The sequence below is a fragment of the Cryptomeria japonica genome, chromosome 8 (assembly GCF_030272615.1).
Source record: "Cryptomeria japonica chromosome 8, Sugi_1.0, whole genome shotgun sequence".
Lineage (NCBI taxonomy): Eukaryota > Viridiplantae > Streptophyta > Pinopsida > Cupressales > Cupressaceae > Cryptomeria > Cryptomeria japonica.
Genome location: NC_081412.1, coordinates 81,990,240 through 82,005,926, shown reverse-complemented (window position 1 = coordinate 82,005,926; position 15,687 = coordinate 81,990,240). Strand labels below are relative to the sequence as shown.

The window sequence follows — 15,687 nt, the reverse complement described above, 5'->3', positions numbered from 1 at the left end:
GGAAAACAGGGCGGTGAAGCTCTCGACTTTGGACAACAATCCAATCAGGGATCCAATGAATGGTTTGAAGCTGAAAATCTACAAAGAATAGAACAAACCTGTAATTGAGATTAACATGCTGGGATATGCTACCAAAGGGCACTGGACCATTGACCAGAGCAAGGAAGTCGAAGGAGACCCAGTGGTAAAAGAAGAATCCTACCAGAGAGATGACGATTGGGCGAAGCCTTTTGCGGCCATGGAATAACGGCTTGTAGCGAAATGGGTGGAAGGTGTGGCGGTTCCTAGGATCCACAAGCACCTCACAAATGCGTATTTTGGGGACCCAACTGTGTGGGTGTGGGTTTCAGGACATTGGAAGAAGAAGCGGAGGCCCAAAGGAGAGCGAAGAGTGCAAATAAAGAGGAGGAATAGGTAGACCTGGAGGAGGAGCTTGACTTAGAGGTGTATGGGGCAACCCTAGGTCCCTGTTTAAAAATGGTGCTGAAAACAAAAGATCTATTCGTCATCGCCTCCCAGCCAGGCAAAGCAGAAGCTGGACCCAATTCATTATACCGGGTGATCCCTAACCCCGCGGGACTGCTAGAGGTTGACGGAGAAAAAGTAAAATGGTAACAACAGTACGGGGGCCGCTACATTAACGACCGCTATAAAGGGGTGGGACCCGCTCCGTTAGTTGACAAAATATGGGACTTAGAGTACGTAGGGACATGTTGTGCACAAGAATGTTATAGGAGGCTGCCACACGTTTGTATGTGGTTGCACGATGTGGAGATAAAAATGAAGACTCACAACGATCCCTTAGGAATGAAGAGGAACAACGGTGGGGATGGAGACACCAACTAGGAACCAAACAAAAAATGGAAGGAAGACAGGACATGTGACAAGGGAAGAGCGAAGAAGAAACATAGCACTCAAACAACAAAGAGAAACCGAAGTGGGCGGAAAGATCATTCAACAGCAGTGGTAGAAACAATAAACTGGCCAGTGGACCCCAAAAGACCATCTAAACGACACAACCTGACCAAAGGATACCTTGGTAAACTAAAGGTACGGGGAATTACATTTAATAAGTGTTGTTAAATAAAGGAATTAAAACAACTGTTAAGAAAGGGGGTATTAAAAGTTAGGGAAGGGAAATATATGGAGAGGAGAAAAAGGTCAGGGTCAACAAGTATTAAAAAATCAAAATACCAGGCAAAAATAAGGGAAACAAGTAAGGAAAAAATACTAGTAAAAAGGCAATTATTTTGTAAAAAATTAACAAAGTATTTGAGCCTAACCCTAACCCTGAAAAGAGCGAATGATTATAAAACCCCCCCAGAGGTTCATTTTTACACAACACACAGGCAAGAGTGTACAGGTGATAGCAGAAAGATCAAGGAAGCAAGCTCCAACAAAAAATGCAGCCAAGGGGAAGCCGTACGGTACAACAAGGGAGAATTCGTACGACGTAGGGATTACAAGTATCAAAGCATCATGAGGCAAGTCGTACGAAGGCGGTAGTAAGCCGTATGACGATTTTGGCAAAGCACACAGGAAATCCATACGGAGGTTAACATCATAGGAGAAGCCGTACGACTTGGGCAATTGCATCGTTGGGCCGAACCGTACGGTGTGTCTGTACGGTGCACGAGCGCACATCAACAAGAGACATCGTATGGAAAGGAGTCATACCGAAGAATTCAGTACACATCCCGTACGTAACACAACCAACAACGGTTTAGTGACCGTACAGTCAAAGGAAGTACGAAAGAAACATGAAGGAACAAGCCGTACGGAACATAAAGGATAATACATACGGTAGACTTCCGTACGGTATCAGAAGAAAGCTACAAGGTAACGCGTACGGTAGTCCGTACACAACAGGCAGCGCTACAGGAGGCGTCTTGTACCATCTGCACGAAGTTGGAATCAACGTGCATAAAAACGGCTGGAGGGTCAGGGAAAGGAAGTACACAAGCTCATCAATACGCTATAGAAGTATCAGTTGGTCTAATGGTTCGTACCAATTGGCAAGCCACACTTTCAGACAGTTATAATAACGACCAAGGACGGGGTAAAGGCAGAAAAACAGAGTAAAGCAGTTGTAGTGCAGCCATGATTGCCACAGAGCCTGCCAACAGCAGCACGAAGGTCAGAACCAGGCCAAAGGTACAGAAGGATTCGAAGGGAATCACGACAGAGAATGTAGCATTTGAGAGCGTGCTCGACAGTGAATGCCGTACCTGGTGGGAAGAAACTCCTCCGGACCATGTGATAAAGGATTCTCTCAGGAAGGCCCAGCTAGACCATGCTATCCAAATGCCCACATTCAGCATCAAGGATTTTGAGCCAGTACTACGGACCATGGTGTCCGGATACAACTCCCAGGAACGAGCATCCGTCATTTAGTTTCAGGGGTGCACGGTGCGAGTTTCCTTTAAACCAGAAGACTTTAGAAGGGTATTTGGTATACCCGAGAAGGGGGCATCCGTAGCCAAACCAACCAAAAAGGTCACCAAGGAAAAAAAGAAATGGTTGATGGATCTTGTATGCAGGAATGATCTCATAGAGGAATAGTGGAAGAGTGCTTGGTTTGACGATAGGGGGGTGAAGCATGCATTTATTGCACCGGGAGAATGGAGAATGCTAATGGACCTGGTAAAAAGTCGCCTTACAGGAGCCAGCCCGTGCATCTGACATAGCTGTTTGGACGATAGGGTTAATGAATGGGATAAAGTGTACAACTGGGGGCAACTCCTGGCGGAAAGAATCCATGATTTTCTCAAACTGGAACACAAGACATTCTACATGTGCCATCATGACATCAGCCTATTCTTGGGTGCCGTACGCCTGCAAGTACCACCAGAAATGTGGGGAACCTTCGAACCGCGTGGACGGGTGGAATCGAATAAACCTACCATGTACTACTATACCCACCTGGACACACTAGGTGACACTGCACAGCCGGCCAAAAAGAGAAGAAAGGTGGACGCATCCATAGAGGTCGAAGATGCCAGCAACGTAGAGGATTCGGAGGAGGAAGCAGAAGAGACTGAGGAGCAGGAAAGTGGTGATGAGGGGTTCCATATGGCACCACACAGTTGCAGAGGATGAAGGGGAAACAGAGTCGCAACAGCAGGAAGAGGAGGAAGAGGTTGGCTTGATGATGATTGTAATGTATTCATCATTTGTTGTCATTGATGAAACACTTACACACACACATATGATTATATTGACTATCGATGTAACTTCAATTGTTTACTCTGTCAACTGGTATGTTAGAGGCCGTACTAAGAGGTTTATCTCTAACCGGTACTTTGTGTAAACCGGTATGTGCATAAGAGACAACCTGTGATTATACTAAGTCAGCATCAAGATGAAGATCAAGATGGAGATCAAGCGGAGATTCAAGGACAATGGTTCATATGTTTTACTCAAACCGGTATTTGATTGATCCAACCGGTATTTGGTAATTTTGTGATGAGTTGCCACATTTCGTGATGAGTTCCTTGCACCGACTGCTTGGCGGTAATTTTTGTGATGCGTTATGTTCACTTGTCCAGATACACTGCACCTAGGAAATTGTGTTATGATTTCTTAAGGCCGACATGAAATCATAAGGTCTATATATTGACATCGCAATGAATTTTTTTTAGAGAGAAAAAGTGTTATGTTATGTACGAAAGGAAAAAGAGTTAAGTTGGAGAGTATGCAGAAGAGTAGTGTTAAATATGCTTAGAAGGATTTGATCAAGCAAGTATTGTGCTACTCAGAATAGATCAAACCATTCTTGTTGTTTTCTAACAATTACAGCAGAATCAAATCCTCTAACCGGGTAAGCTCTAACAAGCTTCAATGTATAAATCCTTTAATAGGGCGATCCATTAGTTTGGATTCAGAAATCCTCCACTGAGGTTACTCCTAACAGGGTACTACCTTTAACAAGGTATAAGCTTCTAATCAAGCTTTGGGATCTCTAACAAGATTCACTTCTAGCAGAGCACTTTGTAAACCTTAACCGGTCAGTTATCTTTTACTGGAGATAGCTAACTTGTGAGTTCCATCTCACCGTGGTTTTTACCTATTTGGGTTTTCCACGTACAAACACTTGCGTTATGGTGTATGCATTACTTTTTGTGGATGCTGTTATATCATTTTGGATTGCATGCATTGTGTTTAAAAGCTTTGTTAAGTTCATCTACCGGTTAGTGTTTGAAGTAGTTTTATTTTTGGTGTCACTGATTCACCCCCCCACCCCCTCTCAGTGCTTTTCAAGTCCATCAATTGGTATCAGAGCCTAACTTCTTTGAAGCCTAATCGCTTAGAAGGATGCCTTGAAACCACCATGGGGGACATGAGCTACTTCGAGATGGCTAGAGAGCTAGAAGCTAGCAGAATTGAGCTTGAAACCCTTAGGGTCAAACTAAAAGCTTCACAAGTCAGAAGGAGAGAGCTAACTGAACAACTATTAGAGATATTTGATAATAGTTCTTCGGATGAAGCCAATATTGATGCTTTAGCAGAGGAAGTTGAAAAGTTAAACGGCGAGAAACTGAATCTGAGGAGAGAGCTAGAAGGTCTCACTATCCGCATGAGTCAGGAACTGGAAGCCAGAAGAGCTGGTGAAGAACTTATCAAGGAAAGGGATCAAGAGATTACAAAGATCAAACGAGAAAATGTCACTATGCATGAGCATTTGGTTGCTGAAAGAGAAGAAAAGGAGAACCTATAGCTAGATCTTGAACTTGCATCATCTCTGAGAGAGAACCTGTCAAAGCATAATGAAGATCTCACCAAACAACTTACTGAAGCCAATGAGAAATTGGAGTAGTTCAGCAGAAGTTCTACCATGCTGGAAGAACAAATTCAATCACAAAGAATGAAGGGTGATATCTTTGGACTTGGTTTTCACACAACTGAAAAAGGTGAATCCTCCGGTACAAAGAGCAACAATCCTAAGAACAAATCTGCTCCTAAGATCAATAAGCCTACCGGTAAGAAGGTCTTTAAACCTGTCTGTTTTGTTTGCCATAAACCTGGTCACACTGCAAATGTTTGTAGAGTCAAACCTAACAGAAATGCAAGTTACAATACTAATGCTAGGTATGTGTGCAAGAAATTTGAAGGTCATTGCTTCACGTGTGGAATGTATGGACATAGATCTGTTGAGTGCAGATATGGAAAAAATTGGCAAACCAAAAGTACAAGATTTTTTGAAAAAATCGGCAAAAAATCGGATTTAAAAAAAAACATTAAAAATTCTAGAAAAAGAGAGAAAAACTATTTTTTAAAATAATTTCAGGGCATTTCCATAGCATAGAGATATAAAGAGCAAATAAAATAGAGTTTAACCTGTGAACTGTAGAAAATAATTTATTGTTGTTTATATTCATATTACTGATTACATAGGCAAATAATCAGTTAACTTTTTAAGAGGGCAGTCACCAAATACACCAAATAGCTGTCTAAGTATTAACTAAGTCTATGAAGTAACTGAGATCAAAAGCTAACAGACAAATAGCAAAAGTAAAAGTCATTTTGAAGTGATCCAAGAATTTCATTGTGATTGAGGTGAGGAGTTTTGTAGGGTTAATTCGATATTTTAGAAAGCTTATCAAATCATATTCCACAATTACAATGCTTTTTATCATAGTAACAAAAATCATTTGGGGAAAAAATTGGCAAACCAAAAGTATTAAGATTTTTTGAAAAAATGGGTAAGAAATTGGATTTTAAAAAATCGTAAATTTTTTTAAAAAAATAGACACAAACTACTTTTTTTTAAAAAACTTAAGGGTATTTCCACAGCATAGAGATATAGAGTAAATAAAATAGAGTTTAACCCATGAATTGTAGAGAATAGATTTTGTTGTTTATATTATTCATGTTGCTGATTATATAGGCAAATATTCATTTAACTTTTTAAAAGGGCAGTCACCAAATACATCAAATAGTTGTCTAAGTCCAAGATCAAAGATTAGTTAAGTCTATGAAGTAGCTAAGATCAAAATTTATCAGACTGAGATCCAACTATTGTTAGGAATTTAGTAAAAGTGGAAGCCATTTTGAAGTGATCCAAGACTTTCATTGTGATTGAGGCAAGGAGTTTTCTAGGGATATTAGCTTAAGTCTATGAAGTAGCTGAGATCAAAATTTATCAAATAGAGATCCAACTATTGCTAGGAATTTAGTAAAAGTGGAAGCCATTTTGAAGTGATCCAAGACTTTCATTGTGATTGAGACAAGGAGTTTAACCCATGAATTGTAGAAAATAGATTTTTGTTGTTTATATTCATATTGCTGATTACATAGGCAAATATTCATTTAACTTTTTAAAAGGGCAGTCACCAAATACACCAAATAGTTGTCTAAGTCTAAAATCAAAGATTAGCTAAGTCTATGAAGTAGTTGAGATCAAAATTTATTAGACAGAGATCCAACAATCATTAGGAGTTTAGTAAAAGTGGAATCCATTTTGAAGTGATCCAAGACATTCATTGTGATTGAGGCAAGGAGTTTTCTAGGGGAGTTCAATATTTGAGAAAGCTTATCAAATCATATTTCATAGTTGCAATGCTTTATATTCCCTGATGACAATTGGTAAGTCTTTTATATGTTGTAGAATTCAACAAAAGGCATTTGTTTAGCTGAAGTAAAAGATTAGCAAGCCACTGGTTTTGGCAATACCTAGCTTGCAACTACTATTTTAGGTAGAGACAAATTTTAATGATTGTGTGTTGGAGGCTCTTTTATTACAACTATGTAAGCTTGTTTGTTGTCATTCAGATTTATTTCATGGAGCACTTTAGATATATTGCTCACATAATGAATTGTATGTCTTTGTTTGAGCAAAAATTAACTATATCAATTAAAAATTAAAAATCATATGTCTATATCTACATATATGAAATATGTCTTTGAACGTTTAGTGTTGTGGTAGAAAAACTCCATTGGTGAGGTACCACCAAGGTTCAAACCCCTACTGGGCCATTGAGCTCATGGGCTTTCTACCTTTGTTGGGTTGTTGAGCTCATGGGTTTGAACAAGTGTGGGGAACGATGAATCCCCCAAAAATGGACAAAATAACAAACTTTTTCAACGTTGATTCCACATTGACTCTGATTTTGTCTCAAACCAACCATATTTCTAAGCAATTCAGTACTTTCATGCGTTTTTCTAGGGTTTTGCAAGTTTTACAATGATTTTTTTTCACATTTTTGCCATTTTGGTGGATTTTAACATTATTTTAACGTGATTTAAATGCAAAAAATCTTCGAAAATTGGGTCAACACTTGGTGAACAATTTTTTCATGAATTGGGATTTTTCGAGGAATAAATCGGCTAGCTCCAGGATTCAAGATTAATCGGGTATAATCGCGATTTTTTGTAGACTATTGCTTCATTGGTACTAACCATTTCTAATGTGTTGCTTGCCCATTGCATAAGTGGAATAGGCTGGCTTAGCCACCTTCTTGCTTTGTAATTCAATTTATGTACTCAGTCCTCCCATTGAATAAGTGGTCGAGTGATAAGTTAATTATGCATTGTCCTCCCGCTAAAATATGCAGTAGAGTGATAGCTTAATGTAATTTCCTCCTGCTGAAATACGCGGTAGAGTGATTGAGTTTTAGTTTCTTGTTATTTCCCTTGGCTGGTTTGCCGCCAAGAGTTCAGCTTCTATCCTGCTGGATAAGCCGAAGGGGCTGGCTTGCCACCCGTGCATTGTAATTTCAGTTTGGTTTATGGTGCTAACAATGCCCTCAACATTGTATGCTCTCACCCTCCCAGGTTGGGCTCTCGGTGATTAGAAAGTGGAGGGTTGCTTTCAGTTGTATGGATTATTTCTCTAACCTTAATGGGTTATGGTGTTTGCTTTGTAATTCTTATTGTTAAAAACCAAAAAAAAAAATTAAGGGGAATACTACAAAGAGAGTAATCAGGAAGAGGAAGGCATTGAACAACCTACGATCCTTGATTGGTTGAAGGAAAGGTTGAAGATAAAGGTACCTATGGAAGTAGTCCAAGAAGAAGATGACATGATCGATTTCCTGGCTAGATTAGAAATTGTTGCTACAAAGAAGCCAGCCAAAAAGTTTTCCACAATCGAGAGAGATGAAACAAGCTACTATATAGTCCATATTGGTGTACCATCGACTTAGGACCAACTACAAAGGGCCAAGACGTTGAGGACTTAGACAATTTGGTCATTTCAATGAAGGCGAGATTGGACAAGGAGATAGGAAAGAAAAGAGAATACAAGAAAGAAATCAAGCACTTGAAGGAATATATTCAGCACTTGACCAAGCCACTCAATCAAGGCAATGCAGCAGATCCACTTTTGAATCCTTTGTAGGAAGTAGATGGAAGTTTTGAAGAGGAAAAAGTGATAGCAAGAGAAACTAAAGAATGGACAGTGAGCAAAAGTGAAAAAGTAGCCACATTGTGGACAAATTGATGCTAACATATGGACAAACTTCCTTTTTGCTCTCTAAAATCGCAAGCATGGCAGAAGCATGGGACAACCTTCATGATGTTTAGGACAGCATTATCCTGTGCCTTAGAGTGATGAAAGGGATTCCTAAATAGGAATTAATTGATGGAAACATGAAAAGTAATCACAGTAGGAGCTGCATATGATTTCAACACTAGGCATTGGGCGTTGGTTGCACGGAGTGGAGTCCTAGAAGAGTGAAGGCTGATAGTATTAAGGCTGAGGAGCAGATTAGAGAAATTCAAAACAAGATTTTTCTTATAACTATTGATCTTCTTGAGAAAGAGACCATCCGAGAAAATAATATGCAGCTGGAAAGTCTAAAACTCAAAACTCGGGAGATTTTCTTCACCATCAGTGGACCAGTCTTGAAGTAGAATTTGACTAAGGCATTGAATTTCTTGTCCATCTGAGATGCCTTCCAGAAGCTGGAGCTGGAATGGGAGATTGCTTTTGCTGCGTGCGCAGATGATTTGGACGGATTGGAATTCAAGGTCAATATGCTGCTACATGTCACAATGGAAGAGGTCGGCCCAATCGTGTCTAGATTCATTGAACACACTGCCACTCACAAGGATAGGGATGTTCCTTCCTAGGAGATAGCTCCTCACACCACTTGTCTAGCATGCATTTGTCCCTGGTGTTATTTTGGGAAACTCTATCTAGGGTTGTTGTGTCTTGATCTCAACCGTTGATCTTTGATCGATCTTGACCTTTCAATGGTTTCCTCAAACTCTATATAAACTCTCATTCTCTCATTTTGTTGTGTGGAGAGATTTATGAAATTGTTGCTTAGAGGTATTTTGATAATATAAGTTCATTCGCAGTTTGCTTTGAAACCGTATTGTTATCATGTGGTTGCATGGTTTCATATTTTCTTCAACATAGAATAGTTTTGCTTAAAGTAAATTTGCTTTCAAAGTTGTTAAATGAATGAAGGATTTGATAGTATAGGTTGGTGAAACTATTGCTCATACTTTCTTTAAATAGATGATTTTTATTCAATGTGTAAAGTTAGCCTGAGCTTATATCGCGGATGCTTAACTTCTACTTGGGATGAATATTGTTTGTTGGATGGTATCATTCATAATTTGAAATTCTCAAGCACAACCCTAGAAGATTGCACTTAGTTGTGTAGTTGTCCGTGGAAGTAGAGTATTGTTATTGGTTTCACCTAATCTTTACCATCTCTTGAGTTCTTAGGAGTAGCATAAAACTTCTAAACCCTCATCCTTTTATCCTTTTTTTTTGAAGTCCAAATCTGAAAATCCAAAAAAAAGAAGAGAGAGCAATTATTGTTAAATTCGTCTAAGTCCTAACTTGTGAATGATATCAGTTGAGCATAAGTCCCCCTTGTATTTCAGCATACATAACCAAGGAAGCTATCCAACATAAAGTCACCCGTTTGCAATATAAACCTGGGAGTTGCCATGTGGTCTTTCTTTGCAATCTTGGCATATGTAGTGATTTTGTTCAAGAGAGGGTAGAGTGTCCTTGACATTTTATTCTAATGTTCAGTGAATGATAAAACGTACACCAACAGGACCTTTGATGGGTTTCTAGGTTTAGCACTTAAATGGGTAGCAATAGTTAGCAATGAATCTTGAAGGCTTGTGGCTATTTGAATTGTGGAGGCCAATTTGGCCCTCCTTCTCATTCTCATCACACTTTTGACTTTTCCTTCCTTTGCGCTCAAGGATTTTTTGTCATCAATTTGGAGTAATCCTTTATGTGGTGCTCTTCTCAAATATGTTGTTGAGAATGCAAAATGCATAATAAAATATATATATGGTCATACTAAGATCCCCATTTTGATGATGTGGTTTGTGGATGGCAAGAAGTTTTTTCAGCCAACTATTACTCAATTTGCAAGCATTTTGTTATGCTCGCAACCTCTATTTTCATAAATGATCATTTTTAAAGTGACATTTGTCTCTACTTAATGGAGCAAACCAAATATTGGCTCCTTGATGGCACTTGGATATCGTTTAAAGAATGCTCTAGAATTTGTCTAAAGATGCAGTGATTGAAGAAAATCTTTCCATGGTTTACATACAGGAGGTGATGGTATGGCTAAGGGGACTATTAAATTAAACAAATGGTGATATAGAGGATAAGTACATGCCTTTGTTGGAAATCATTAATGACAGGTGGGATAAATTAGTTGCATAATTCTTTACAAGCGATTAAGAATCTTGGGACTTTGAATCATTAAAGTATTTTTCCATAAGACTCATTAAGGAAAAACATGTATTTTTATGGAACTCGTGCTTCATTAGTAGTGGATTGATGTTGGATGTTACCTTGTCAAAAAAATTTAGTATTAGGTACATTTTTTGCTAATTATGTTTGTGTGGTCTAGCAAAAAAATTGTGATGGTGTTTTATAATTTTTTTAATAGTGTTTGGATGAAAGGGTATGATAAGAAAGAAGAAAGAAAATAATGATTAAAGAATAGTAATATCAACTAGTAATCCAAAAGATAAAACTAAGAACCCTAATTGTGTTTAAGGTGTTAATTTTAGATTTCAAAGTGTTTAAAATACTGAGCCAATTCAGATTTTACTCAATATTTTGAAAACCATAAACATTCAGATCTGACCTAAATATCGTAAATCATAGGAGTTGGGCATGGAAATATAAATTGATCTCAGTTGCTGAAAAACAGAGAACAGGGTTAGAAGACACGTTTTATATGAAATTTGATGCTAGAAATGGTCTTGGGAAGCTGCAGAAAGGTTTCTAGAATATTTTAGCTCATTTTGATAATAATGGACATGAGCACTGGAGGTGGCCATTGGTGTACACACTGGTTTGCTCACCTAATTATTTTTTGAGTTCCTAATGTCTACAGAATGCTCATGCTGTCGTGATCTCTGTGCACTGAGGAAATGATAACTTAATCTGAGTGGGAAAAATGTTTGGTGCTATGGGGTAACTGCCTCAGTAAATCCTCTATTTGGCATGTTTCACCCATCATAGTAGAACATAAAAAGTTGGAAGTGCATGAATCCCTAACTGTGCTGTTGTGTGTGTGCAAAGTTTTTTAGCTACCAATAACTCTAGAAAGATGTCTAATCGAAAGTGATGTGCTTTTGAGCAATGGAGGAGACATGGAGATGGAAATCACTAGTGAGCTGTGGGGCCAATTCAATGGAGGTTTTGGATGTGTAACAATGGTGTATTTAATTGTGTTTTTTTGCAACAATGGATGATTTGTTTGGGAGATACTGGAATGGAAAACTCTGATTATTATAGATAGGCTTTGACAATGAAGGATTTTCAAATCTTCAGCCCTGGAGGAATGTAGGGAATTGATGTCTGAAAATTATTATATGCCCTTGGAGAGAACTTTGTGTGTGTGTGTGTGTGTGTGTGAGAGAGAGAGAGAGAGAGAGAGAGAGAGAGAGAGAGAGAGATTCAAAATTTAAATAGAGAGTTTAGGTCAAATGTCTGTTAGAAAACTTACCAAGGTAATAATGAGGGTTTTGGGGCTTTGGGAGATCAGATTTGAAATTTGGATATTGTTCATCTTTGGGTAACTCATTAGGATTGAGTTTAGGGCAAGAAATTGGAAAAGGGATACCTAGAGCATGTCTAAGGAGTGGACACCAAAATGAGTGCAGAAACATAAGATGAAGATTGAGAAATATGCACTTTCTGGTCATACGTAATCAATGAGATTAAAGGTTGAATTTCGTGTAATTTTTTAATAGAGGGTATTGGAATTCTAAATCTAAAAAGAGAGATGATCTGGCTAGTAGCTAGCTATATCATTGTCAATAGAGATAAAGCACCAACAGTTGGCAAGTGGTTTTATTGGGGAATGTTGTCAATTTGAAAATTTACTTTGTGTTCCTAATGCTTGTCCTCTGATATTGTTTAGAGAAAAAGAACACACATAGGAGATTTGTTGCAAAGTTAAGGAGGACATGCGTTTTCTTGGTCAATGGTAAATGCAAAATAATTGCCTTGTGATTGCAATATAGGCTTGTATTTGAAATGTCTAATTCCTCTGGATGTGCTTCCCAGTGAAATATTATTGTGATGTGCGATTTTTCTATAATAATATTAATTCATTTATATTAAATTTGCTTTATGCTATTTTTTCGGTTTCTTCTTTAGTTTATTTTTTTGAGGAAATGTGAGTTTAAATGTAGCGAACAAATGATTAAGTATGACATGGTGGTGTTTAAGAAAATATGTAGACATCTGTATATTTTGATTTTATTATTTCACCCATTTGGATGCATATAATCTTAGTGTATGGAATATATGATTTCGAGACCCAATGTAATTGACTATTTATCCTTTGTAATTCATTTTAATCATTTGTATGTATGCAAACCTGATTATATGCATTCTTGCAGTAATCCAGGAATGGATGTTTGTTAGATAGTTTAGAAAACTGCAGAAGCTTTCTGAACATTTATTTAAGGAAAAAGAGTGGAACATTACATAAGTTTTGGATATTTTCCTTAAAATGATTTGGTGATGGTATGGACGCTTCCTTTTCTTTCCATTCCAGGAAGGGCTAAATATAAGTTTGCATCCTTTTGGAATCGAAATAATGCACAGAAGGCTCTACAAAGGGCAGTGAAAAATTTCAAGGCAATGGAGGAAGCTGAAAAGAAGGTACATTATATGTCACTATTTTAAGTTTTAATATCTTTTTAGTTAGTAATTTTTAGAACAGCCCCAAAGGTTTATTTGGATTTTTTGTAATTGTTTACCAAACACAACATATACTTCCACACGAAATCTATTTGCTGTTATAAGGACTGTTATAGTTTGCATTGCATTTCTTGCCAAAATGGGATCATCAATGGATGTGCAATGAACATGCAATTTAAATATATTTGCAAATCACAGGTTTGATTTAGTTTGCAAGAGTTATGCTTCTGATGTTACAAGCCTGTGGTGAAGATGGAATCCAAGAAAGAGAATTCTTTACATTAAGATAACATTCATCTATGGAAAAATGCCTTGTAAAATACGAGATGACAGTTTGTTTGCAGGACTTCTGTTGTGAATTGCAAGCAATGAGAGCTCGTCAACTTCATAAGATCTTCACTCCACCATCAAAGGCAACCTCTAATTTCTGTTATGAACTTCCTGAGAATTCATCTTCTTCCAGCTTGTACAAAGGAACTGACAATTAACAGTTTTCAGGTCTGCTAAAAAAATCAGTCATTTTCCCAACTCAGTTGTAGTGATAGCACAAGTCAACCAGCTTGAGGCAATGACTAAAACCCCCCCATAAACTGGAACACTAACCAACTAGAACATTTGTGATGAATTAGCACTGAACTTTCATCCCAACATTACCTCCAAAGTCTTTAATGATAGTAGCAGGTCTGCAAATATGTATGACAGTCCAAGCAACACTTGAATCTTTACTCATAGGCCAATTCACACCTCCAGCTAAGCTAGAACAATAAGTCACGTTGATGGGGAGGTTTGCACTTCCGTCAACATATAATAGAATGGACGGAGTCTATCCTATTCGCTCTTGAATAAGGAAATCTTGTATGCCTTCTTACTATCCAAACAAGATAACCCCAAGGTTTCTAGTGTCAGGTCGTGACTAAACTTTGAATAGCTCAGTGTTGATGTGATTTGCTGGTAATCACTAGTGGACTTACACATTTGATAAGCTGGCTTGCATCTGGTATGACTCTTTAATGATGCTTCATTTCTCAAACTGGTTAAATAAACAGTAAAAGGATAGGGTTCAAAGAATCTAGGGACAATGATAGTAATGGCTAGTGCTATGGATAGACAGACTTCACATAAAACTAGTTCCCGCTTACCCAGAGATAAACTCACAATGCCATATAAATAGTGCAATCTCCAAAGGAAAATAAAAGGATTTTCAGACCATGAGTATATATTAAGTACCCAATTTTGGCGCAACTTAAATGAACATTCACACTTGAACTAACAACAATAAAAGTCTCAGACTAACCATGCACAGAGACTTACAATTAGTAAATCTCCAATGGTATGAACTAGAAATCAATCAGATGCCCTCACGCTTCGCCATTAAATCACTAAACTTTAACTAACTTTGATGAAAAGAAACCATGCAAACAAGTAAAGGCAAACGACAAAACACCATGCTTCAATGTTTTATTCATTTTCTTCAACTACCATTACAACAATTTCTGCTCAACAATTCCTACTCTACTCCTAAATCTAACTTCTAATTTCTAAATCCTACAAATTTTAGCTGTATTTTCTAACCTTCTAACCCTTTACAATGAGAGAGGCACTAGCCTTTTTAAGATTTTACATTTTGAATCAATGGCCAAGATTCAATCCATTCAATGGCCCAGATCTGCCTTCTAGAAACCCTAACAAGTTTTAGTTAATGGTCTCAGCAACTTCCAACCACTTTTGAACTGCTTTCAATTAATCCCACTAGAAGACAAAAGTTCATAGGGCTCAAGACACAAAAAGACAAACTTTGTAGCTGGGTGAACAACTAACTTTTGGCCCCCTTTTGTATTGCATTAAATTGGACCCAAAAGTTGTCATTTTACAATAAAATAGTTTCCATTACAATAAATTCAAATTCTTGTCATCTCCAGTTGTTCATTCTCCATTTTTGCATGTCTCTTGTAGCATTAGTGTGTCTTGTCACTATCTTCTAGAGTTCTGGAAATGACATCATTTGGCTTTCGACACTGTGGTAATGGTATTCCACTATCATACTTTGACCTTGGTGACGTTTTGGTGTTATCATGATCATATCCTCAACTTGCGCGCTGGATCCTCCATCTTTGGCCCCATTGGTGGTCTCTTCCTCTTCGATCCTTTCATCTTTCCGGTTCCCTTTGGTATCACCTATCCTGCATGGATAGACAAGGTTAAGGATCAATCACATTTTCATGATACTCAATCCTCACTATCACATTCATTCTTCACTCATTCCTTAAAGGATCTTCATTTAGATGGCAAGGTAACTCAAGAATTTCACCTGGTAGTTCATTGACTAGGTCTTTGAACTAGATTTTATCCCTACATGCTTTCACCAATTAATTTGCTCCTTGCTGTTCTAGAAATCTTGTCCTAATCTCAGACTGTGGAAGATCTTTTGGATCACCATTAATCTAGTTTTGAATGCATGTATCAAATTTGAGGATCCTTGGTCAGAATCTCGGCTTCAAGAAGGCATCTAGGACTAGTGCTTGAAAACTCAGTCCAAA

The 15,687-nt window shown here is 37.9% G+C and overlaps 1 protein-coding gene across 3 annotated transcripts in view; it reads left to right on the top strand.

Moving 5' to 3' along the window:
* The window catches only part of LOC131038431 (BAG-associated GRAM protein 1), a 214,435-nt gene that overhangs the window by 174,028 nt on the left and 24,720 nt on the right, over window positions 1-15,687 (top strand). For all 3 annotated transcript variants that reach the window (XM_057970869.2, XM_057970867.2, XM_057970870.1), the window contains one exon: window positions 13,005-13,111. In XM_057970869.2, the coding sequence (XP_057826852.1) occupies window positions 13,005-13,111 (107 nt within the window). The remainder of the gene's footprint in view (window positions 1-13,004; window positions 13,112-15,687) is intronic.